The 26,980-nt window shown below is 35.2% G+C and overlaps 1 protein-coding gene across 8 annotated transcripts; it reads right to left on the bottom strand.

The window, feature by feature from the left end:
• Window positions 1-3,123: 3,123 nt before the first annotated feature.
• PNISR (PNN interacting serine and arginine rich protein) lies at window positions 3,124-26,980 on the bottom strand. Of its 8 annotated transcripts, none has more exons than XM_059177015.1 (13): window positions 26,861-26,980; window positions 18,099-18,178; window positions 16,163-16,281; window positions 14,540-14,728; window positions 12,951-13,174; window positions 11,333-11,504; window positions 10,035-10,225; window positions 8,403-8,540; window positions 7,871-7,970; window positions 7,091-7,144; window positions 5,849-6,019; window positions 3,712-4,798; window positions 3,124-3,469 (listed from the first exon to the last, which is right to left on the bottom strand). In XM_059177015.1, exons 3-13 carry the CDS (start codon window positions 16,248-16,250, stop codon window positions 3,439-3,441), a joined length of 2,445 nt encoding a protein of 814 aa, XP_059032998.1. In that variant the 5' UTR covers window positions 16,251-16,281; window positions 18,099-18,178; window positions 26,861-26,980; the 3' UTR covers window positions 3,124-3,438. The 8 variants fall into 8 exon arrangements, with proteins under 8 accessions (XP_059032998.1, XP_059032999.1, XP_059032997.1 ...); XM_059177016.1 differs by having other exon boundaries at window positions 26,857-26,972; XM_059177014.1 differs by having other exon boundaries at window positions 26,694-26,959.

The following is a 26,980-nucleotide window of genomic DNA, read 5'->3' as shown; positions in this document are numbered from 1 at the left end:
TAAAGTTTTAAAAGCTTTATTTAAATGTACTTTCTTTGAATGTACCCCTTCACGGGGCTTCAGGGCCTTCCCATTACCTTTTCAATTCAACAAAGGTAATCAGTGATTTGCCTTAATACTGACACAAAAGCCTCTTTAATAGCCACTAGTTTTGCCCAGATAAGCAAAACTAGCTCATTATACTCTACAAATATCAACAAAGGCTTTCCCAATGATGCTTAAACTCCAAGTTGTGTTGGTATGACTGGCAGTTGTAATGCGGTATATAGCCATTGTTGGGAGTATTTCCTAGACCACTGGCATGGTCTCACCCATGTGTGGTAAATCTGTGTCTACAACTTATTCTACTGTAAAACTAAAAATCTATTTAGTATTGTGTAATTCAAGTATAAAAACTTTTCTCAAATTAAGGGCAAAGTGCTCCCTTGTAGCTAACAGTTTTATCACTTTGAAATGATATACACGCACTCAGAGTTTAACTGGTAAATTTTCATACTTACAGAATTCCACATAAATGGGTAATTTAGGACAATTTCATCTTAATCTATACTCACATAATCAGCTTGTGGCAGGTTTAATCTTTTGTGTACTTAGAGGAAAACTCTACGATACATGATAAACCTTTACGGAATATAATGTAATTCATCACACGAGTTATTTTAAGGGCCAATAAAAAAACCTATTTTCTTTAGTGTTAGGTATTACAGCCAAATTCTATTTAAAACTGAGAAACTTAAGGGCTAGAAATATTAAAGACCTTAGAATCGAATTCCACCCTTCCACAGTTGAAGAAATTGAGACTCATAGTGTTTATGTGATTTGCCCAAAATATATTAAGCAGCAGAATCAGGACCATCCAGTGGATCTAGTATTTCCATTAAACCATGATTAGTACATTTTAGAAACTCCGATAAATGAAAATAGACTTTAATGTATATAAGAAAAACTCCACTTAAATGTAAAGGTTTCCATAAGACAGTATTACAGGAACTTGAACCTTATACAATTCCTCTGTAAAAATTCTCACATAAAATAAAGAACCTCACCCTACTAATTAATTATACTTCATGTGTTTCCTTAAAGAAATAATAACTTAGACACTAAAAAAATAGACGTTTGGGAAGCTCACCTATTGTGTATTATACCATTCAAAACAGATGCTAAAAAAAGGCATTTTACAATGGCAGAAAACATATACACTGAGATTCCACACCAGTCTTTATTTATATTTTGGGGCCTTCATTAAACAAATCTTATAATTACCTCTTCCAAATTACATTTTATTCTCTTAATGGTGTGGTTTACCCCCACTGCACAAAAACAAGTATGATTAATACACTAGAAATATTTTAAAAGAGAACCCAAAGACAGTTTTATTAACCAATTCAGACCAATGATTGTCTCAAAAATTGAATCTACTGATTTTCTGGTGGTGTCATTTTAGAAGACTTCATAATCAAATTATGTATCTAGTTAACTTATGTATGTTAGCATTCACATCCCAAATCATGGAAGCCCTATTTTATAAAATCTTACCACTAAGGTAAACATACTTAATTACATGTCAGTGAAATGATGAATTCTCTAAATTATCCATAAAACCTAAAAAACCCAAATATCTAATTATAACACTGATGTATCTACTAATAATCACATATATCATGACTGTGTTTTAAAAAATATCTACAGATTTAAATGATAAGAAGCTTGCATATTATGGAAGAGTAAATAAAACTGTCAAATATTATGTTTGGCTCTTGTCATTTGTCTTGCCCAAAAATGTGCATATCATAGCCAACAGAACTTTTCTGTAGAATTTTATTTTGAAAATATTATTTTAACCTGAAGATTGATCTAAAAAACATTTTAAGATATGAAAATGTTATACAACTTATCTATTACAAATTAATCTGATAATTCTGCAATTAGGTACACTGTGTTAGCTCACCTACATAAAAAATATTGCACATTTTCATTTTGTCTCCACGTGACTGATGTCTAAACTATATAGAATTCCAAACTATTTAAAAGTTACTCTGTGAATATCAACTTTATAAATATCAGAACTAAATGCACTGTAAAACAACCATTTTGGTAAACATGCATTTATTCACAGTTGATTTATTTCCTCTAGATAAATGCATAACTGTTCAAAATTATTTAGGAACCTATGTAGAGGTACAAGAGCACACTTACAAATCTATTTCTACCTTCATTTTGAAGAAACACTGATCTTGGCAAAAATCTGGCTTATTTTAAAATGAACTATTGCTGGTAAGAAGGCATACTTTAAAACTTTTCCGTGACCTGCACCTGCTTTTTTCCTTTTTAAATTAAAATTTAAAAGCATTTGTTTTCAGAGATGTATCTGATTGTGGCATAAGACAATAATCACACAAAAACAGACCCTGAAAGCAGCTGAGCTTAATTTAAATGCCTGCAGAGCCTCATTTTACTTATAAGTTATGACTGCCTTAAATAGCTAGACCACTCACTGATCATAATTGTTAAGAAAGTGACAAAACCAGACCATTTTAATGTCATGAAATTGACACAAACCTGCATAATATAGCATTCCTCCACTGAGTTGAGGTCATATTATACTTTAAAAATATAAATAAATACACTGAATTGTGAGTCTTATTTCTGTAATATCCCCAGTGTTTGAAATATGCTTCTAAAACAGAAGTGGATAACTGCAGAATAGAATTCCAGACTTGACTATTAGTGTCAAACACAACTGTTCCTTATAAATGACTCTAATGGTGCACTGGCTTGATTGATTCCAGCAATTTCACTGTACAGAAGTAAACCATACTTTATACACAGAGAATATATTACTTGAAAATCCTCAAAATAGGAAAAAAAAGTTTAGAAAGCTGTCAAATGTTTCCAAATGAAAAGTAAAGGTCTATTTTTGGCCCTCTTCCACACCCTTAAAGTTGGAATTTGACAAAAATCCATGGGTACAATTTACAAACTTTGACAAACTATTAAGTTAAAACCATTTTCTTTGGGGAAGATGAGAGGAAGTACCTTTAAAACCTGTTATACAAAATTCCAGCTGCCTTTTTATAAAAGTACGTTCCTTAGATTAAAATCATAAAATTAAGGTGCAAGAGGTTAACAAAAATGAACTGAAGAGCTTTATTGACATCACAGTACATTCAAGAATAATTTTAAGAACATTACAGCTGAAAGAGAATGGCATGTTTATAGTCTTATTAAGCACTATTTTTTGAAAAAAATGTAATACAAAGAAATCCTATTAAGTAACTTGGAGCAGCATTTGGAAAAAGTACACCTATTTACAGATTAAAAAAAAAAAAAAAAGATTCTGGTTTCACCTACACAGCCACAATGTGCCTCTATAATGAGACAAGCCCTTAAAACTCATGGAATTTTTTAAACATCATGGCATTCTTGCCACATCATTCCTCAGCGTTTACGACGGGGAGGGGTTGTTGATCTGAAAAAAAAAGGGAAAAGACAAATTTAAAAATAAAAATGTATCTTAAACTAAAGAATCTGCAATTTTTAAATAAATATTATTATATAGGATTTCTAAAATTACTTAAGACTATGTTCATTTATCAAGTACCAAACTGAGTTGTTATTAAAGAGAGAGAGAGAAAGGACACTTTCAACTTTGAATAAATTCAGTCAAATTTTTTTTTTAAATCAGACAAAATACTTTAAAAAGTATACTACCTTGATCGGGACTTAGACTTGTGTTTGCGGCTTGCCTTCTTACCAGACCTTTGAGATTTCTCCATGGATCGCGATCGACTATGTTTAGGCTTCTTAGCCTTCTTTTCTTTGCTACTTCCTGGAGATTCAGAACTGCTCCTTCCACTAGAATCAGAGCCTGAATGTTTTTTGCTATCTTTGGTAGTACTTTTCTTACTATCCTGTCTAGAATCATGTCTGATAATTTTAACAGATATAGAACCACTCCTAGAGAATGTTCTTTCACTTTCTCGTTTCCTTTTTAACCTATCATCCTGACTACTGAACTTAAAATCTTTTTCTTCTCTTTTTTGTTTCTCTTTTCTTTTATCCTGTTCACGTTCCCTTTCTTTGTCTTTCTTTTTCCTATCTTTATCTATACTTCGGCTCCTCTCCTTTTTTCTCTCTTGTTCTTTAGCCTCACCTTTATGCTTATGACTGCTCCCACTAAGACTTCCACGTTGATCATCAATTTTACGCCTATCTCGACTCCTACTGCGACTGGACCGATTGGTTCGCCTATCCCTTGAGCGACTTCTACTTCTACGTCTCTCTCGAGAAGGACTCCGATTTCTTCGTCTTTCTCTTTCAATGCTATTCCTATTAGATCTCCTCCTATCTCTAATCTTTACTCTAGCCCTATTGCTCTCTATTTTAATTCTGCGAGAGTAACTTCTACTTCTACTCCGTCTAGCTTTAATTGTTGGAGATCTACTCCTACTATGTCTTTTTTTCCTTTTAGGAGAAGAAGATCGGGAAGAAGTACGACTACTACCTGAGCTAGAACTGTATGAAGAGCTAGAGACAGTACTACTAGTACTACTCGTTCTGCTATTGCTACTGGAACTACCACTACTAGAACTTCCTGATCTACTTCTTCCTTGTTTCTCTTTTTCTTTATGCTCTTTTTTTGGTTCTAAAACTGACGTAGTTTCATTTGGAGTTCTTTTCTTTTCATTAACCACATCACCATCTGCTTCTCTTGCTTCTAGTAGTGATAAACTATTTTGCTCTTTATGGATAAATTCATTCATCTCTTTTGTAACCCTTTCTGTTTGCTGCTTTTCTTCTGAAAGAGAAAAAGACAAAAATACTATGAAATGTCAATGTATAATGAAAAAAACTCCTAAACTACCAAATTTCAAGCTATTAGATCGTAACAGTGAAACAGCATTCTTCAACAGAAATAGGATACAAGTCACATAAGCAATTAAAAATTGTCGAGTTACATTAAAAAAATTTAAAAAAGATAAACTTAATTTCAATAGTTTGTTAACCCAATATACCAAAAACATTATCATTTCAATATGTAATAAATTCAAAAGAGTACTAAGATATTCTGCTTTTTTGGGGCACATAAAATCTCTCAAATCTATTATGTATTACACCTACTTACAGCATTATTTCAATTTAGGGTTAGGTACATTTCTTATGTTCAATAGCTACAAGTAGTTAGCCATGCTCCTGGACAATACAGCAACAGGGTACTGAAGTATAAAGGTACATTTCAAGCAATCTAAAACGATTTCCCTTTTGTCCAATAAGGCAACTTAAAGGTAAGTAAGTAATTTTATAGGGAATTTTCAACTGCTAACTCTTAATAATTACCTTCCCAATCGTCCAAGTATGATTTTTCCAAAAACTTCAAAATACTTTCAGTATTCCTAATATCATTATATAAACTATAAAGAACATATACAGTATTTTGCATAAAAAAGCTTCTAAAAGCCTTCTATTTCCTTAAATATACTAGCTACACACTAAATATTCTAGCTACAAATTACTTTACATTAGTTTTACAAATATATTTCTATTTCAAAAGCTTTCTTCTTCATTATGATAACTTTAGAAATGAAAATATACTGACTTACAGCTACTGAAATTAATGTCTTACAAAACAAGACCAAATTTACCTTTTATAAACTACATACTTTGAATACTACAAGCTTTTGTAGTTTTGAAAAAAAATACAAGTAAGCCAAAACCCTTAGTTTCAGTTACGTCCCATATTATCTATACTCTAACCTTAATTCTGTCCCTGGTATTTTCTGGTTATTTAAAACACACACACACACACAAACAGAACTAGACAAAAAATTAAGGGAGTCTAAAGATGTACCTTCCATCTGTTTATCATGTAATAGCTGCTGTTCCTTTTCTTTTCTCCAAAAAGCTTCCTGTTTTTGCCGGATTCGGTGCCGTAATTCCTCATCATCAGTGTCAGATGACTCAGAGCCTCTGTCACTCCTCTCATCTTCACTGTCTCCTGATCCATAACCACCCAGTCCACCTGTGTGCATAAAGCCCAGTCTATCATATGGAAAAATTATTCTATATACTAAAAAATTTTTAAGGTCCGAGAAGAAAGCTAATTTCTTTTTTCATTGCCTTTTCTTGGAAGATTATGCTTATTCGGGGTGGGGAGAAGTATAAATTCCAATTCTTAAGGAGTTTATAGATCCCTCCTGAAAATTAACAGAATTTCATTCTTCCTGGAATAGTTCATGTATTTCTCACCACAAAGGAATCGTGATAATGGTTTGTTTTACTGTCTACGCAAACCAACGAAACCATTTAACAGGGCAATAACAAAGGCTCACTAAAGCATAGTCAATTCAACTACTGATATTCCTGAAAATATTTGTAAAATTAATTCTTTCATTGTTCAAAGCTCAGAAATCCCAGGTAGTATGAAAAGTATTTTTTCCCTAAAAAAAATTAGAATATTGTAATTCTCACTGGTCAGAAATGGTATGGTGCTAAAACTACTCCCCACCCTGAAGTGACCTACATAGTAATCATCACAAAATCACATGGGCATTTGCTTCTAACCATTTCTGTTGGTCCCCACAAAGATTAATTTGATATGATGCGGAAAAGGCACGTTTAAGCTTTCATATATTTGAGAATATATCATGCAAAGAGCAAATTATGAACACATCACTACTATGATACTATGGTAAGATAAACTCTTTTCCTCTATGTTAAAACTCGACTTACTACAACACAATCTACATAAAGGTGCTTAAAAGCATTAGAGGATGGGTTCTTCCCTAAAGCACGTATGCAAATAATTCAGAAAGTGAGCTTAAATATTATCACAGCTAAATTATGAACTGTTACAACTTGCCCCAATAAACTATGAATTAGTCACATTTATAATGATTTATAATAATCCCTTTGTGAACGCTTTAGGCAAAAAAAAAAAAATTGGCAAACCTTTTAGAAACTGATATAACCCTAAAACCTAGGTTTTATAAACTGAGTAGGAATAGTACAGTTTCAAAACAGAACACGTAGAGAGACAAGGTAAGTGTGATTTTCTCTTTAAGGCCCTCTCACAAATAAGGAAAACACTTACCGAGTCCAGTGAGGGAAGCCAGTGCACTGGACTGTGCCAGCTGTTTTGCAGGAGCTTTGTATCACATCAACAACAGGAACAACATGTTAACACAAATAGCCACGATTTCATAGTCATGAGAGTCTATGGTATTGTTAAATCTACTACTATTGCTGCTTTTTGGGGAGAGAAGAAACATTAAAAACATAACATTCACTTTAAACCAGTAGCATGTCTGGCCTTGAAATTATAATTCTGAAGTGAGCTGAAATTGGTTTATAATGATGAAAAATGTGACTACTACATCAGTTATTTTATTTTTGAGGTATGGTCCATAATTTTTTTTTTCAATATATTTTGTGTTACTAAAAATAGAGGGGGTGGGGATGGGTGAATTTCTTGCTTTTGTAAGTACTCTAAGTGGTAAACTGTGAAAACTGACTCAATTCACTAGTGAAACTAAACTGTATTAGAAGTTATACACCAATACCATGGTATCTATAAAAAAACAAAATCAGGTGAAATAAATCAAATATCAAGAATTTTTCCACTATATGTTTTATAGAAAAACAACCTAATCGCTAATTTGCACACAGGCAAGTTGGGTAATAAAAGAAAAATATTCATATAGTTTTAATATGGTGTCTACAAACCTAAACTTTCCTGGAGAGTTAAAACATGCAAGAAGAAAATATTCAAATATCTGCTAGAATTCAGCAAGGACAACCAAAAAGAGTCCAAAATAGCCACCAAAACCAAAATACTCCCAGAAAAACAAAACCAAAAACACCCACAATATACCTTTCGTTGCTTTCCTGTGTGCATCTTTGGCTACATAATAAATTTCTTCATCCGTGACATCCAGTAGAATTTCGGTTAGAAGCATTTTTGTCAGCAACATCTATGGAAGGATATTTTACATGTTTACATACATTTATGCATATTATTTTTAACTTAATTATTACAGTTACTAATACAGTTTGACTTTTTAAAAAAAATTAATGTGCAAAGCCACTTTATAAAACATATTTAAAGAGATCATATCAACCATTCCAAGCAACTGCATATTTGAAAATTATTCTAAAACACATAAGCTGAAGTGCCTGGGTAGCTCAGTTGGTTAAGTATCCGAGTCTTCATTTCAGGGTCATGATCTCAGGATCGTGAGATCAAGCCCCATGCCGGGCTTTGTGCTGGGCATGGACCCTGCTTGAGATTCTCTCTCTCTCCCTCTTGTCCCCATTTCCCTCTCCAATAAATAAATAAATAAATAAATAAATAAAATAACAAATTTTTTAAAATTCAGTGCATGGTAAGAAATTTAACATTCTACCATTTGATACTCTTTCTCTTCTTCAGTCATCTCTGGTTCACTGTGCTCGTCCTGAGGAACTGGAGATGGACTTCTGGTGACTTTTCCACTACTAGCAGCCTCAACATTTTCAGTGTCTTCATCTTCCTCATCACTATCCTAAAAACAAGTAATAGTATGTGTAACCCAAATTCAGGCTTATAATGTAAAATCATTATCTTACACACTACTTTAAAACCCCAAATTAAAAAGTCTACAAACAGATAAATAAAAATGACAGCCTTCACTTAGTAATATAAAGTGTTACCTGAAAAGAAATCTAAAATTATAAGACAGTTATGAGAATCAAGTATTTTAATTATTTTTCAATTTTTCCTTGGTTAATTTTGACTTTATTTTATAAATAACCAGGAATATAACATGCCAAAACTGACTGAATTAATATCCACTATATATGATGGTCCTGAAATGAGTGGCTTATAGCACTTTGGATAAGTAGACCACATTTATATTATTCAATGTAACTTTAAAAACTACAAATTTAAGGTATTATACCTAAAACCATGTGACTTAAAAATTTAAAAAGTCTAAAGTAAGTTTGCAGATCTTAACTGGCCTTGAAATTCAGTGAAACTTGCTTCTTTTTCGCTATGAAATGGGCAGGTAAGAAATGAGATGTACTTCAGATGGAGGAAATGCCAGCAGTCTGTCTGTTCCTGGCTGTAGGTTTTCAGTATCTAGATAGCACACCTTAAAAGGGGGACTCTTCTTAGGCAAAGAAGTGTCCTGCAGTTACCCTTAAAAATCCTACCAAGCAGGGGCACCTGAGTGGTTCAGTGGTTTAAACCTCTGCCTTTGGCTTGGGTCATGATCTCAAGGTCCTAGGATCGAGCCCCGCAAGGGGCTCTCTGCTCAGCAGGGAACCTGCTTCTCCCTTCTCTCTCTGCCTACTTGTGATCTCTCTCTCTCTCTCTGTCAAATAAATAAATAAATAAATAAAATCTTAAGGAAAAAAAAAATCCTACTAAGTAAAAGACAAGGTAATCACTGAAACACTAATTTCAGACTAGTTCAAAAGACTATTTGAACCAGGGGAAGACTACATGTAACACAAGCCCAGAGGCATGTGGGAGAAGAGGGAAGATAATCTTCAAACAATTTTTTGACACTTAAACCTATTAAATCTGGAAATCCATTATTTCATCTAAAGAGTTAAAAATTACCCCCCAAAAAGGTAAACTTTAATAGTGGCAGTTTTTTGGTTCTTATCTTCATAATACCCACCAAAAAACCACATCTTTGGCATCGTTCTTTTGTCAAAAGATAAAAGTAACTTATGGCATTTGTGACATTTAAGCTAAACCAATGTCTGCTTAAATCTAGTAACCTTGCTATCTCAAGATTTATTTCTGAAGCCCAAAATGGCCTTGGAAGGCCTACCTATTTCCAGAGTTGCATACTGGCCAGTGCTGTGGCTATCATGTCATCTGAGAGCACATTATTGCTAAATAAAAAAATTCTTAAGCCACTCACGCCATCTAAATGATAAAGACTGAACTTTGTTACTTTCGGTACTCATTACTAGTTATTTATTTCAGTAATTTTCACATATAAATCACATGGACTTTCATGTTAAGTAATTCTAACACTTACAAATTTACTTCTCTGAGGTAAGCGAGGGCCATCCCCTCCTTCAGCATCTTCTGTGGCCTTCTTTTCTTTTTTGGACAATTGTGAACGTTGTTGCTCCATTCTTTCTTTCTCCAATTTCTTCTGCTTTTCACGTTCCATTTTTTCAAGGCCTTCTCGAATCCAAGCTGGAAGAGTCCTGCGTTTTACTGCATCTGTTTCATGTGAAAAGAAATCTTTCTAAGTTAAGTAAAAATCACAAATGCATGAGTTCCTTATTCTTGGATTTCTACAAACTGGTGCCACTTGAGAGCTTATAACTATCCTTCTCCAGTAAGACCATAGGAAAGCAACCCACTAACCATTATGCTTCTTTTTTAAAATCATTTTTAATGACAGCAGTGAATATTGTGTTAATGCTTCTAATAAGTCAGGCACTATGAAAGCACATTAAAACCACCATCTCGCTTAATTCTTAAAAAAAAAAAAAATCACTATTACTCAATCTCTTTTACAAATAAGAACACAGAGGCTTATAAAATTAAGTGCACAGAGGCTTATAAAATTAAGTGATGTGCTCAAAATTAAAGAAACAGTAGTAGTGATGGGCACTAATTCCAAGCCAAACTCTTAGACTACACTGCTTCCTAAAATATGGAAACAGAACAAACAAAAGCACATGTCTACTTTCACACTGAGAATTCATCTGAACAAGTATGATTTCCGTAAGTTAAAAAAAAAGTTAGAATCTTCTTAAAATGTCTATTTCGTAACAGAAAGTGAACACTTGAACATTCTGGTATAATATATGTTCAATTTGGATTTCTAAATATAAAATAGTTTAAGTCTGTAACTTATGGTTAGACTTAAGTTAGTTATGTTAAAAATCTAAATCTTCTGCCAAAATATTTCTGGAAAGTGAAATAATAAAAGGAAAATTAATCTGACATTAGCGTATCAGATGAATGGAGAGTGGAAAGAGACAACAGAGAGAGAACAACTGTTCATAAATTGGCATAATGTATCAAACTATCAACACTGAAAAAATATCAAGATGCTATGGCCATGATAAATTTACAATTCATCACAAAATCTGGAGTTTAAGGTAACAATTTCTTTTAAAGAAAATTACTGAGAACTTTTTATATTTTATACCAGTACCCTTTTTGTAATTTTAAGGGTTATGACTATAAAATGATACGGTTTTTAACTATCAATTCCTAACATATCAGAAGTGTCAAAACAATTTGAGAAAATAAGATAGTTTTTTCACATGATCAAGAAATCATGCCAATTGCGGTTCACTAAACTTAAATAGCTACCAATTTGTGGAGGCTCCTGCTTCACAGGAAGTGCAATAGGTGATCGCTGCCGATCCCTGAATGATGATGGCCTTTCTCTTCGATTCTGGGGAGGTGCTGGAGGTCCTGGAGGTCCTGGTTGCCAATAAGGAGGATGAAATCCACCTTGCGGTGGACCAAAAGCAGCCCCATGCTGAAAGAGTATTGCAGTTTATTTTTCTTCACATTAATACAATATACTCTCTGGGACACACGTGTGTTATGAACTGGGACAGTAGAAATCCATGTGTGCAGCAAATCCAAGAATTCCATGGTTCTAACATCCACCGATATTTCTGTAACCCCAAGAACCTAAGCTTACTATTCTTAAGAAAGATAAAGATTTTCTCCCTATGTAAATGTGAAGAGCCATCTAAAATTCAGCTAATACACTATTTTCAAGAAGTAGAGAAAAGGATATTTTATATATATATGTGTGTATATATATATATACTGAATCCATTTATAAACTAGTCCTTCCACTACCAAGGTATCAAATGTCAATTTTTCTGTAACTAGAAAATACAAGAAAAAAACTTTTAAATCAATTCCAAGTTATTTCTTAGTGGAACTTGTTTCTGTAATCTTGCAAGAAGTTATCTATTTTAAACAAAATAAAAGTTATTGAATCATTAAATTTTTTTTGTAGTTTTGCTATTCAGAGGCTTTTCTTAAGCCCATCACCAAGAGAGCTCTCTGGCTTGTCAGCATAGGGATCTATCAAGATATTAGGGTGTGAGTAGAAGCTCCCTGCCTCTACATTTCTTCAAAACCAAACCAAACAAAAAACGGTCGTATTTGTATACCAAGCATGAGTATACCACAAATATCTGAGTATGTTTAGATTACTCTCAAAGTGAATACTGGTTATATTTATGTCCATAATGTGAATTTTTTCAAGAATTTAAATTATGATAGTTCAGTTTATAAGGTTAACAACTGCAATCAGTTATTTCAAAATGACGCCTAGCACTATAGTTTAAGGGTGGACCCTTGGCAGAGTAGTTAGAGAAAATAAAGCCCCACATAATGATACTATCCCCATAGAGTTCTATGTCCCTAGGAATGAATAAGATGCTACAAAGGAAATTATGTACAACTCCATTAACATGTCATGTCAGAATGGAAAAAAAATGACCTCACTAGATAAAGTCATAATTCTACATAGCAGAAGGAACTGCATTTAGGAAGATGATCTGTTCTTCATGTATTTTATTCATGTCTTATCCATAATCTATTATTGACAAATAATGTATTCAACTACTGTGAATTTTCTAAACTTTATTCAACATTTAAATATACCACTTTAAAATTATTAGAAAACATCATATAGCTATTGCACTTACATATTTCTCATTTTATCCAAACATTTCCCTAACGATCCTTTATATCATTCTCCTAAGCAAACCAAAAACCACAAAATAAGAATCTAATGATTTTAATACCCAAAAATCGATAACTTTTCTGAGACATAATATGCCCTTATCTGTACAAGACTGAAAAGTGAAACACAGATCTTAGGTACTCTTGATGAGACACTTCCAAAGAATGGTAGATTACGTGCACATCTACAATATTAAAGCAACAAAATATCTTTCACCTGATAGTCAAACTGGTTCACTGGCCCCACTGCAAAATTATCGGGTGGTCCACCAAAGTTGTGATTGTTCTGGTTAAATATATGCCTGTTGTCAGGGGCAAATTCCCCACTGTCCTGACTGTTGCTGTCTTCGGAAGGAGGAACAATGTCCATTGGGCCTGGTGTTGGTGGCATCCATGGCTGATCTGGAGGGGGGTGTGGGGGCTGCTGATGCATTCCCCATTCTATTTAGGATTCAGGCATAAAAACATTCAACAGGGGGTTATAACAAAATCAACACAAATTTTTAAGATCTCAAGAAAGATTTTTCAGCAAAGAAATAGATTTAAAAATTTATGACTTCTTGGTCAAATTCCTCTTGTATATCTTAAAAATAAGCAATTAATTAAACTAATAAATAATTCAAATGAGCTAACTCTACTCTAATTCATATCCTAAACATATAAAAATCAAATGCCCAAAATTTTAATAAATGTAACAAAATCCAAAGCAATTTTTTGTTGAAATTTTCTATTTCTGTTCAATAACAATACCATAGAAATTAACACCTTGAGATTTTATATATAATTTCTTTCTTCCATGAACACATTTATCCTCACAACATCCCTGTGAGGTAGGGAGAAAGCAGGTATTATTTTTGCCAATTTAAGGAGGGGAAACTAAGGCACACAGAGGTAAATCACTTGCCCAGGTCACAAAGAGAGCCAGTAAAATAAAGTTGGGGAGTAGGAATGCCAGGGTAAGTTATTTAAGAACTTGAACTTGGGAACCAGAACATTTTCAAATTCGGGGAAATTTGGTGTAACTTCAAGAAAACTAGAAATAAACTACCTCAGAGTATCAACGATTAGAATATTCATTATTCTTTAAAAAGTGATGTTAGAGGTTTACCTCCTGAATTTTCCACTCTTACATTGAGAAATAATAAGTATCAATAGGGAAAGGGAGATTAAAACTTCACCATTAGCATACTTAAAGATTCCTCTATAAATATTTTGAAGTGACTACTAAAAATAATAACACAAGACATGGAAAACTGAACTAGCATCAAGAAATCTAAATCATAGTGTGAAGTAAAAAAAAGCAAACAAACAAAAAATAAAACATAAAAACTTATGGAAGATCTTCACTATCTGAAAAAAAAGGGAAGAAAAAGATGGGTGGACAATAGGGGCAGCGTATATTTGACAGACTAATTTGTCACATAGTGACACAGTATTTCTTTAATTAGAGGCTAGACATGTTTTGCTCTGCCAGTGCTGCTTCTGAAAAGGCCAGAGGTTGCAACAGAGAGACATAGAATGCTCTCTTCCCTAGATGCCAAGTGAGGTTTCCAGTGTTCCCAGCCCCTGTCAGCCTAGGAATGAAGAACCAAGAAAAGAATCAAACTGAGTGCCACAATGCTAGCAGACTGAGTACAGAACAACTTTAACCACAAAATTTCAAATTCAAATCTAAATGAAACTGCCTATTCTTTAAGGACCATTAATTTCAAGAAGTCATAAAACTAAGCAAATTAAACAGTTTAATTTAACCCACATTTTATTTTAAAAATAGTCCTAAAATCTGGATAACTTGAAACAACAAACCTGGTTGCCACATTCTGTTAAAGTTTGAATCCCCTTGAAAATTCCCATGATTGTTTGGACCAGATTCCATTGTAGACATATCTTGTCCATTTGGCATCATTCCTGGTGGTTGTTCTACCATACTTTGCTGCCCTGAAGCTTCTCTTTGGGCAATCCAAGCTTGAGCCAATGCAGCCCAGTCAATCTGGCCTAACATAATTTAATATAGCAGAATTTAACATTCAGAATTTAAAAGCTAAAAGAATAGTGCCTCTATGTAAAACAAACATCTCAGTTATTCCTTACTAGAGATTTTAAATATTACAGTATGTTATGGCTGAAAGGATGCTTAGAAAATAACCCATATCCAGGCTACAAAATGATTTAACTATAAGACTTGCAGAAACCTCCAGTAAAACACTCTTAACTGTTATTTCTAATATTAACTCCCAAGAAATTTATCCCCTGTACCTTAGTTTAGTTAGACTTTTAAGTCTTCTTTTTTTTAACTAATTATAACACAAATGATCAAACTCACACACCACTTCTTCAAACAGGACCTACCCAGGCCTACAAAGAATTCTAAGGCTTCAGAGAAATAGAGTTATTTATCCATGTTCCTCTGCACCATCACTCTCTTTTCCTTCTCTAGTTAAAATACACTGCTTAACAACTTCTTAGTCATTCTTTATTCAAAATGTATTGCCTTGCTATCTTAAAGGTCCTCTTCCTTCTCCAATATCTATACATAACATTTTAAGATGATCTAATATTATTAATAAAGGATACAAAGAAGCGTAAGAGGTTTTTTTCACGTCTCAGTGAAGATTAAAGAGAACTCATCCGGCACAACCCAGATGGAGCTGAATTTAGGTAATATGTATCTAAAACTTTTCAAATGTGCAACAGCAATGTAACAAACCTAGTTCTTGGATTTTTTTTCCTCACCAAATTACTGGACAAGTAACAACGCAATGACATGTACACAAAATTATGGTAATTATTTCAAAAAGTAAAAAGCTACACCCAATCGTCCAAAAGTGATTTATTAAATCACAGTATTATCCTGTAATACAAAGCTATGTAGGTATTAAAAAAAGGAACAGAAACAGATTAACCCAATAAAAGCAGTGCCGTGGAAAGGGTCGCATCAATGAAACAAAACTGGCCATCTATTAAAGCTAAGTAATAAATAGGTGTCCCCTATATTCTTTTCTACATCCATATATGTTTGATAAATTCCATAATACAAAGAAACTTTTAAATGAGATATAAAGCATAACATCAGTTGACTATGAGCTACATAGAATTTTAAGATTTGGAATTAATAAACAAAAGTGTGCTTTACTTAAGCAACACATTTAAGGAAGATTTTTTTCTTTCTTTAGAAAAGCAAGAACTAAATCAGTTTTGAAAACGTAAAATACTCATAAAGCTTTCTACTCTTTGGGGAAGTCCCCCAAAGAGAAATCCATTCCCTAATATGTATGGTATAGCCATATTATTTATGAGAAAAGATTAAATTTTGTTCATAAAATGCTCCAATAAATCAATCCCAATTCCATTTCCCTTAATCCCATCGCCCATCTCCCACTCATCTCTATCTCCCCTTCCCCAACTTCCAAATTCAATTTGTTTCCTTACTTGGATCCTGCTGGTGCTGGAAGGACTGCATCCACTGTTGCTGGTTCAAGGGCCATTGCTGCCAAGGCTGTCCTCCTTGATCCCACATCCTGACTTTTAAAATATATTTGATTTTCTACCTTTAATAAAATAACAGTTTAAAAATGAGAATGAGAGTTCTTTAATTTTAAAAGCTCACACATCAAAAACTATACGATGATACAGTTATGTGATCAGAGCTCTAAAATTCTGGTCAACAGGTTGCCAGAGGCAACTGGAATTTTTAGGTTGGCAAGCAAAAGCACAAAATTTCATGTTAATGATGGTGTCAGAGCTTGATGGCAAGCATAGCTCTAATCAATTTAGCTAAAAAGATGGGGTGAATCTACTTTTTTTCAATACAGATCTCTGGAAATGTAGTTATTTTCAAGATTATAAGAAAGGGGGTGCCTGGGTGGCTCACTGGGTTAAACCACTGCCTTCGGCTCGGGTCGTGATCCCAGGGTCCTGGGATGGAGCCCCACGTCGGGCTCTCTACTCTGCGGGGAGCCTGCTTCCTCCTCTCTCTCTGCCTGCCTCTCTGCCTACTTGTGAGCTCTGTCAGATAAATAAGTAAAATCTTAAAAAAAAAAAAAAAAGATTATAAGAAAAAAAGTGATTTAATCTCTCCCCAACCAAGACTCCTTAAAAAGGGCAACCAAACAACAGCTCTGGCTGAGGAAGGAAAACTCTTCTAATTACAGCTAATGAATGCAAAAGTAAAATAGAATTAGAAAATCACATATTACCAAACCTAATGAAACAACTGACTCAGGAAATCTTAAAAGTTGATAGGAAATCAAATACAAAGGTTGTTGAAATATCACCCCTACAAGACGAATCTCCTCCTGAGATATATTGTGTCCCCAGAATCACTATGAATATGTTCACCAAAAATGTTTAACTGAATCCATTTGAGCTTTTGGATCTTACTTCCAGAATAAAGAAATTATAAGGAACAAAAGAATGACGTAGGCAGTACCAAAAGAAACAATCGGACAAATCCAGAAAGTGAGAGAGTCTACCGAGACCCAAGTTTCTTGAACACGTAAATAGCATGGGAAACAAAAGGAGAGAGAACCTAGGTGATGGGTGTGGGGGAGGGGTTTCACCACACTGGTCTACTTTTCTCTAAACTACTTTAAAAAACTTTAAAACTACTTTTAAAAGCTTTCATAATAAGAAGTTTAAAATTCCTACAAGTCCAGTATATTTGTACTTCATCCAACAATGATATACAACCCTATTCAAGAACCAATGACACACATAGGGTATGTTTCTTCATTTTTGAGACTTAGCATAGAGCAGGCATTAAATAAATTTTTACTAAATGAATCTTTTTAGACTGACCTTTTCCTCTACTCTAAAAACAAGACAAAAGCAAGCAGGATCACAAAAAATAAAAAAGTCGTATTAACAAGTAAGAAACACCCACTCAAATAGGATAACTGGCTGCTAAGATTCAGTCTCTTAAAGGGGTTTACAGCTCTGGTCTTTGCAGCATTCACAGAATGTTATAAAGTTCTATCAATGGCAGATCCTAACCTTTCAACTGAAGAGCACTGTAAATTATGAAATATGCAGCAGCCCTTTTGTTACCTTGACTTTGACTTCTAGTTACACTAATACAGTTTATTATAATAGCATCACTGGAATATGGCAAAATAGAAATTAAATAGCACCACACCTAAAACCAACCACTAGACTGTATTTCAGTTCCAAGCTACATATGCTTCTTTTTCTAATCTTTCTTCAGATTTTCTTTCTTCTCTCCTGTTTCCCTCTCCTCTTTTTCAATTATACCTTTAAACACTTTAAAAGCTAAATGACTTACTAGAACCCTTTACAACTTTAATTAAAAGGTAACAAATAAAAGAGGGGACACCCAGAAGAAATACCAACTGCTATTTTGACTGACCTCAGAGGTTCACCTTCCGTTTAAAATTTAGGTTGATTCAGACTACAGCTTGGAAGCATAGCAGCAAGATTATTTATGCCCTGGGTGGGGGGGGGGGGAGAAAAAGAGCATATGTTTATTCTTAAATTATGAAGAATTACTAGAATAAAAACAAATTCCAGAGATACAACATAAAAGTGTAATCTTCTTCAAATTAATCCGGAGATTTTTCTTTCACTAACTGTATAATGAGATACTACTTACCATTTATAAAGTTAAGGGAAATAGGTACATCACAAATATGAAAGCAACACTTTTTTAAAAATTTTTCCTCTCAAAATACCTTTTTACTTACTGGAACAATTTATTAATACAAAATAATGTCCAACAATTTAGGTACTGTTATATATACTGAGAAAAAAGGAACAACAAACATTTGAAAAGAAGTTTCATCCACACCTGGTATTAACTTAAATGGCATAAAGAAGTAATAAATGCTTTAATTTAGGTTTTTCGATAAAACTCTAAGTTTAAAAATTAACACCAGCAAGGTGAAAACAATTTGTCCTTCAAACGTTTGCATTTTATTCCCATTAGATTAACAGCTTTTAAAAAGTTGGTAAACAGGGGCGCCTGAGTGGCTCAGTGGGTTGAAGCCTCTGCCTTCGGCTCAGGTCATGATCTCAGGGTCCTGGGATCGAGCCCCACATCCGGCTCTCTGCTCAGCAGGGAGCCTGCTTCCCTTCCTCTCTCTCTGCCTGCCTCTCTGCCTACTTGTGATCTCTGTCTGTCAAATAAATAAATAAAATCTTTAAAAAAAAAAAAAAAAAAAAAAAAATAAAAAGTTGGTAAACAGACAAATCCATTCATCTTTTTATCTTATGGCTTCTGGCACACAGCAGTCACTGAATACAAACTGAAAAAATGAACTGTCTCTGGCTCCTTCCATTTACTTTTAAAAGGTTAATGATAAGGAAATTGTTGTATTTATGAGAACCAAAAAGCTGGTGTAAGCATGGTGTAAGCATGTGTTTTCCAAAGCTCTAATGGTATATCAGAACACAACGCATGGATTTTTCTGTCCTAGGTTATAAACTCATACAATGTAGGCATTATAACTAGCTCTATTCAGTGCCTCCTAGAGTTGCAAACAGATATGCGTTTAGTAACACCACTTTAATGATGAAAAAAACTGTACTGACTCCCTATCATCATTTTCAATACATATTTACTTCCCAAAAAATCACTATGAAGTTACATTCACTTACTTAGATTTTCTGGTTGTCGTGTATAACTTTTTCAGTTCTCCTTTTTAGTTTCTAACCATCACCTGTAACCTGGACTTCAGAGCACAAGCTCTGGTTCATGATGCCTACCTAAACCATTCCCTAGCTGCATGAACATGGGCAAATTAACCAATCTCTAATTTTCAGTTTTCTCATCTGTAAAACGGAGGACATATAAGTGTCTACTTCATACAGTTCTTGTGAGGATTAAATGAGAAACACATGAAAACTCAGCAAAAGAGCCTTCAAACATTAATGCTTAATGCTGCCATAAAGACTCTCTCAGCTATCATTTTTGCTAGCACTCAAGTTTACAACTGGTCTTGGCGGGGGGGGGGGGGGGGCAGTGGCATCGGTAATCAAGCCAAGCCATTCTACTCAACTCTTTTTTCTTCTTTAAAAGCAATCTGACACTTAACCAGATTTCATTTTATCTTTGGAAAAATATCTTCCTGTCCCTACCTCTCAGTGTATCATAAATTGAAGCTTTAACTATTAAAAGAAAAAAAACCCTTAAAAGTTTTCTTCCACACAAAATGTTTTTACTTGCATATTTTCAAGAGTTTGATTTGTTTTACTTGTAGTCAGTTTTGTTTGTTGAAACCAGTCACTTCTACTTTTACTATGTTTCCAAAGGCCTCTTACTCCCCCAAGTTTTTACGTAAACTATTCACACACAGTGTTTAATACACCTAGGCTGAGAAAAATACTAAAAAAGAAATGTGAAATTTTGAGAGGCAAAACAGAATAAAAATACAGCAAAGAAGGTGACAATAAAAGTCAAAGAAGTAATTAGGAGGTATTTAATAAAATGCTTCAATTAAGTCTGCAATTGAGAAACTTGACTTGGCTACAGAGGATAACTGCTTAATGAGAAAGAAGGTAAAAATACCCAATAGTCTTTTGGGAGAGACAATTTAGCATTACAGTATTTTATCAAAATTATAAATTTGATTTATTGCTAGGTCCCTCTGACCTAGCAATTCCACTTTAAGAACTTAAACCACAGGAGTATACTCACCATACTACCCAAAAACCTGCAACATGTTTGTAACAGGGAACACCTGTTTTTAGGGTCACTCAAAGTCAGAGATAAAAGTGAACCATACAGTCGATTGTTATTCAGCCATTACAATGAAAACGATGGACTTTTATATGCTAACATATACTGATAAATAAACTGCCTTACGAAATGAAAGAAACTATGATCCCACTTGAGGTTTTTCCATTAAGAATGCAATTTAGGGGCACCTGGGTGGCTCAGCTGGCTGAGCATCTGCCTTTGGCTCAGGTTATGGTCCCAGGACCCTGGGATGAAGCCCTGTATTGGGCTCCCTGCTTCTCCCTCTCTCTTTGCCCCTCTCCCTTGCTCTCTCTGTCAAATAAATAAATAAAATCTTATTAAAAAATGCAATTTAGGGGTGCCTGGGTGGCTCAGTCCATTAAGCATCTGCCTTCAGCTCAGTTATGATCTCAGAGTCCAGAGATGGAGCCCTGCATCAGGCTCCCTGCTTACTGGGGAGCCTCCTTCTCCCTCTCTCTCCTGCTCCCCTGCTTGTTCTCTTTCTCTCTCAAATAAATAAACAGAATCTTAAAAAAAAAAAAAAAAAAAAAGGTAATTTAGGGGCACCTGGGTGGCAGTTAGTTAGATGTCTGACTCTTGGTTTCCCTCAGGTTGTGATCTCAAGAGTCCTGGGATCAAGCCCCATGTGAGGCTCCACACTCAGTGCAGAGTCTGCTTAAGATCTCTCTCCATCTGCCCCCTCCCCACCAGACACACACATACTCTATCTCTCTCAAATAAATAACTCTTAAAAAAAAATGCAATTTAGTATAGAAAATTCCTAAATTACAAAAAACTCTTAAACTGGTAAGCTCTAGGAAGTGAAAACAGAGATCAGAAAATGATTATTTAAATCCTTGTGTTCTTTGAATGATTTTACCTCAAGTGTATATTTTTACTTATTTTAAAGATTTATTTGAGAGCGAGAGCTCGAAAAGCGAGCGCGGGAGGAGCAGAGGGAGCAGGATAAGCAGACTCTGCATTGAGGGCAGAGCCCGATGTAGGGCTCAATCCCACACCCAAGAAAGACCATGGCCTGAGCCAAAACCAAGAGCTGGATGCTTAAAGGACTGAAACACCCAGATGCCCCATGAGCGTGTTTTTATTTTTTAAATATATATTTTTTTCAAAGATTTTTATTTGTCAGAGAGAGCGAGCAAGGCGAGAGACAGAGAACACAGGTGGAGGGGGGCAGCAGACAAAGGGAAAAGCAGGATCCCCACTGAGCATGGAACCTAATGTAGGACTTGATCAGAGAACCGTGGGATCATAATCTGAGCCAAAAGCAGGTGCTTAACTGACTGAGCCTCGCAGGTGTCCTAAGTGCGTATTTTTAAAAATAAATCTATAGATTTTTTAAAAGAGACAAAGAATCAAAGGAAGCTGACCAGCACAGTCCTGAGTGACTCTGGCAATAAACATCACACAAGTAATATAATGATGAGACTATGGACAAATAACCTGACTTCTGTCTCATTTTCCTATGAAGGATTTGGAGTAAATTTCTATAGTCCAAAAAGGGTATCTCTGGTCATGAGAATAAAATGTAGAGTTCTGCTGAATTTTGTAAAGGGACAGATTTAAAAAAAAAATACTTAGTATATTCAAATAATTTAATATAAAGTTTTATGTATGTTTAAGCATTTAGCACAATACTTGATAAAGATTTCATTAATTATTTCTTGATTAAAGAACATGATTGGTAAGTGATTTGATGGCAAGGATTTAGAAAACCCACACTTTCTTCATCTTCAACATATAAAACCTTCTTTATTCACTAATAAACATAACTGGAAAACAGAAATATGAGGCACATATAGCAATAATAAAAAATTTTATCTTGTAACTTCAGTTATTTTTTTTTTAAAGATTTTATTTATTTACTTGACAGATAGAGATCACAAGTAGGCAGAGAGGCAGGGAGAGAGAGAGGGGGAAGCAGGCTCCCTGCTGAGCAGAGAGCCCAATGATGCAGGGCTCCATCCCAGGACCCTGGGATCATGACCTGAGCCGAAGATAGCGGCTTTAACCCACTGAGCCACCCAGAAGCCCCGTAACTTCAGTATTTTTCAATGAAGTAACACAACCCTCTATCTTAACAGCCTCATTGCCTTAAAAATGGCATTTACACATTTGGTTTAATAATGATTTGGAAGGGTAACTGTTAAAGATGAGTGATAAGTACATTAGGGTTCACTATACTCTACTTTTGTACTGTTTGAAAATTTCCATGATGATAAGTTAAACATGATACAGTATACAGTTACAGAGATTTACAATGAATTTCCATTCTTTTTTCTTTCCTCAAAACAAGATCTTCTTGAGGGCAGAGTCTTACAAATATTTGAATTCTCCATGCTTCTTTGCCCATATTAAGTGATGAAATACTTTACTCTTCGCTAAAATTTATTTATAAGTACACTAATATTCAATGAAGAAAATAATATTGTTACTACTACTCTGATTTTATAACATCAAAACTCAACTCCAATATATCTGTCCTTCCTTTATCCTTAATTTTAACGATCCTTAGGCTCAACTTCTCAAATTTGGAAAATCTGATTACAGATCAGGCAGGCTGCAGGCCTTTCCCTTTATGGGGTTAAATTAATCCCATTTATTATGCTATTTCCTTGGAAACAACTGGGATTTGGATCAGATCATCTAAGTTATCACATACAGCTGGAAAAATCTAACTCATGACTATGACAAGTGTTATATAATAAACTGTAACCCCTTAAAAAGAGAGGTGTAAGTCCTATCCACACTCCCACCAACTATGAGTGTGACCCTTTCTGGAAACAGGGTCTCTGCAGATGTATTCGAGATGTGAGGTTATACCGGATTAACGTAGGTCCTAATCCAATGATGTTTTTTATTAGAAACACAGACACACACACAGGGAACACCATTATGACCAAAGAAGCAGGGACTGGAGTGATGTGCCTACAGCCATGAAAAACCAAGGATGGCTGAGAACAGCCAGAAGCTAGGAGGAGACAAAGAGGCAAGGAAGGATCTTCCCCTACAACAGGGGTGAGGAGCTGGGAGTAGAGTAAGCAAGCATGGACCTGCAGAAACCTTTATTTCAGACTTCTAGCCCAGAGAACTGTAAAAGAATAAATTTCTGCTGTTTTAGGCCACTGTTTCTGGAAATTTGTTACAGTAACTCTAAGAAATGAATATAACCAGAAATGATCATTTATCTTATCCATTTCTTAGATGATTCTACATTAGAATATTCACTGCTCTAAGGTTCTTAAAATTACTTGTGTAAAGGACATCATTAATATTTGCAGAAGTCCTCTCACAGACTGACAAAGATGAATGAGGATAAAAATGTAGTGTTTGTTTTAAAGCACTTAACGCATCAAATAAATAAATAAGGGGCACCTGGATGGCTCAGTCGGTCAAGCATCAACTCTTGATCTCAGCTCAGGTCATGATCTCAGGATTACGAGATGGAACTCCACATCAGGGTCCACACTGGGCATGGAGCCTACTTAAGATTCTTCCCCTCTCCCTCTGCCCCTCCTTTCTGTGTGTATGTATGTGTGTGGAGGAGTGCACTTAAGCATCAACTGCAAAATCAGAGATACAGAAACACATCCATGTTTTTGATGCATATGGTGAAATGTTTCTCACATCACATACACAGTGTAAAAAACCATAAAATGCAACAAACCTCTTCTCCCCTGCCATTTCAGCCCTACATATCAGGTGACTGGACCTCAAAGTAAAAAAAAAAATTCATTTTTCAATTCAGGTTAGGTGGAAATGGCCCCAGTAAAGGCTAACCTTATAATTATTTGAAATAAAGTAAAAAACAAACTTTTGCTACTTGCTGGGACATACATTTTACTATATATTGAAATACTTTGCAGCTTACAGATCAAAAGAGGCACTCAAAACTTTGGAGAATTGGATAGTTTGATTACAGATATGGAAAAAAAAAAGTGATAATTAAAAAAATAAACGTACGGAGAGCAAGCAATCCTAAAGGAAACAACACCCCAGTAACAGAGAGCAGACATATCTTGGTTCTAATACACGTCTCCAATAAAAGGAATTCAAATCCTTAAGAGAAATAAGTGATTCTTCAGACTGAGATTTAAAAAATATATATACAAAATGAGCCTGGAATACCTTACAGTGCCAAGAAGAAAGTGCTAAAAAAAAATTTTTTTAAATGAAAATATTAAAAGGATGGGGGCAGGTCACAGTAGACAACTGAAAGAGCTCCCAATATCCAAAGCTGGAACAATTTGAGCAACAAAATAAAGTAACATTGTATTATAACCAATTATGACATAAATATCTCATGTGTCCATACTAATATAAATAAATGATCTAGTAAACTGGCAGGGACAGACAAATCTCCCATGCAGAAGAATTCCAAGTAAATTACACAGATACTCCACCCTAAAGGACGGGGAACGTAACTCTTTAATCCTCAAATGTATACTGTGCAAAAAGACTTCCTTCTCATGAGTACAGTGTGGAAAGGAGGAGATGGATAGGGAAGAGTAATTTTACAGTGGAGAAACTTGTCATAAACTAAGCAGATGATCAACGTCAATATCAACGTGATAAATCACATTCATATTACATACCCTTAATAGGATGTGCTGAAAAAGGCACTGCTCTTCTGTGATCTTCCTCTCCAGAACCCCTACCGCCAGTCTTACCATGAGAAAAACATCAGACAAATTCCTGTAGGAGGGCACCCTATAATATACCTGACCAGTAATCCTCAAAACTGTCACGGTCACTAAATTAGTTTGCTAGGGCTGCCATAACAAAGTACTACACACTAGGTAGCTTAAAGAACACACATTTATTTCCTCATAGTTCTGGAGGCTAGACGTCCAAGATAGAAACGTCCACAGGTTTCGTTTGAAGGCCTCTCTCTGGCTTATTATGGCTGTCTTCTATGCTTTTATATGTACGGTCGTCCCTCTGTATCCTAATCTCTTCTTATAAGGGACACCAGTCATTAGGGATCAGGGCCTACCCTAACGACTTCATTTACTTCTTTAAAGACGGTATCTGCACATAGAGTTACTTCTGAGGTACTGACATCAACATATGAATTTTGAAGGGACAAAATTCAGCCTGTAACAGTCATCAAAAACTAAGAAAGCCTGAAAACTGTCACAACCAAAGGAAAGCTAAGGACACAGGACAACTAAACATCACATGGTATCCTAAACGGAATCCTGGGACAGAAAAAAATATTAGGATATATCAATAAACTAGAGACTTTTTCTAATAATAATGTGTCAATATTAGTCCACTAATTGTAACAAACATATCATACTGATTTATAATAAAGAAACTGTGTGTAAGGCGGGGTGTTTATATGGGAACTCTGTGCCATCTGCTCACTTTTTCTGTAACTGAAAAAAGGTTTTGGGACGCCTGGGTGGCTCAGTTGGTTAAGCAGCTGCCTTTAGCTCAGGTCATGATCCCAGCGTCCTGGGATCGAGTCCCACATCGGGCTCCTTGCTCAGCAGGGAGCCTGCTTCTCCCTCTGCCTCTGCCTGCCATTCTGTCTGCCTGTGCTCGCTCTCTCCCCCTCTCTCTCTGATAAATAAGTAAAATCTTAAAAAAAAAAAAAAGTTTAAAAAAAATAAACTATTAATAAGTATGTTTAAAATACAGTCTCATGAACATCTTCAAAGAACCTGTTTACTGTTACTACCCCTAGAGCCCCACGAGATAGTCCTACAGGTGAATCTTTTGTGTCCAAGTTTTGTTTTTTTGCTTTGCTGCACTCGTCACAAATTTCAAGTTTATTTTGCTCTTCTATGAATTAGCCATCATCAATCAAAATCCGTCGAGTGCCCGTGATGTTCAGATAATGATATTCACCACAAGATAATAAAACTGAAATGCTGGATACTACTCTTTCCCTCGTGGACCTTAAGACATAATGTCCATCACCGAATAAAAACACAACAAAAATACAAACTAGGGAATGAAATTGTAGTTAACTGGACGCATTTGCCCTTGGCTGCGCCTGCGTACTCGGAACTGCACAGCGCAGAAGGTCCAGGACCGGGCCCCCGCCTCCTCCGCCCCCTTGCACCCCCTCCCCATAAGGGGGTTCCCACTGCGCACGCGCAGTGCTTAACGGCCGGTCAGGAGCCCAACAATTAGTCCCTTCTCATCCAAGAGAAAACTCTCATAGTTAGAGCAAGGGGTCGTAAGCATTCTCTTTAGTAACAACATTTCCTTTTCCCTGAGAGCATAGCTCTGACTCACCAAGTCGGGCGGACACCGCCGCTTTAAGGAGATGAGGTTCCAGCGGTCGCGCCAAGCAGCGTACGCAGCCTACGTGTTTAAGTTATGCTAGCTTCGCCAGAGAAGCCAAGAAGGCTGTAATGGCCTGCCAAGTCCCCACGCGTAATTGTTCTCCACCACTTACTCACTCTGATTCCGGAACACCGTTGTCGCCACCGTTCCTGTAATACCTCTCCAAACCTTTCGATGCTTCTACTTCTTCACGAACAAGACAAGATGGCGCCCGATTGGTTGCACCAGGAAGTGAA

This window comes from Mustela lutreola, chromosome 6 (assembly GCF_030435805.1).
Source record: "Mustela lutreola isolate mMusLut2 chromosome 6, mMusLut2.pri, whole genome shotgun sequence".
In the NCBI taxonomy this organism is placed as follows: Eukaryota; Metazoa; Chordata; class Mammalia; order Carnivora; family Mustelidae; genus Mustela; species Mustela lutreola.
The sequence above is the reverse complement of the archived record's forward strand: the minus strand, read 5'-3'. Positions and strand labels throughout refer to the sequence as shown.

Excerpts from the sequence above, each read along its gene's own strand:
- PNISR (XM_059177015.1), bottom strand. The coding sequence starts at position 16,250 with ATGTGGGATCAAGGAGGACAGCCTTGGCAGCAATGGCCCTTGAACCAG. Across the intron at positions 8,541-10,034 it reads TACCTCAGAGAAGTAAATTT|GATAGTGATGAGGAAGATGA; the intron begins GTAAGTGTTAGA and ends ACTTGTTTTTAG. Across the intron at positions 4,799-5,848 it reads ACATGATAAACAGATGGAAG|AAGAAAAGCAGCAAACAGAA; the intron begins GTACATCTTTAG and ends TTTCTCTTTCAG.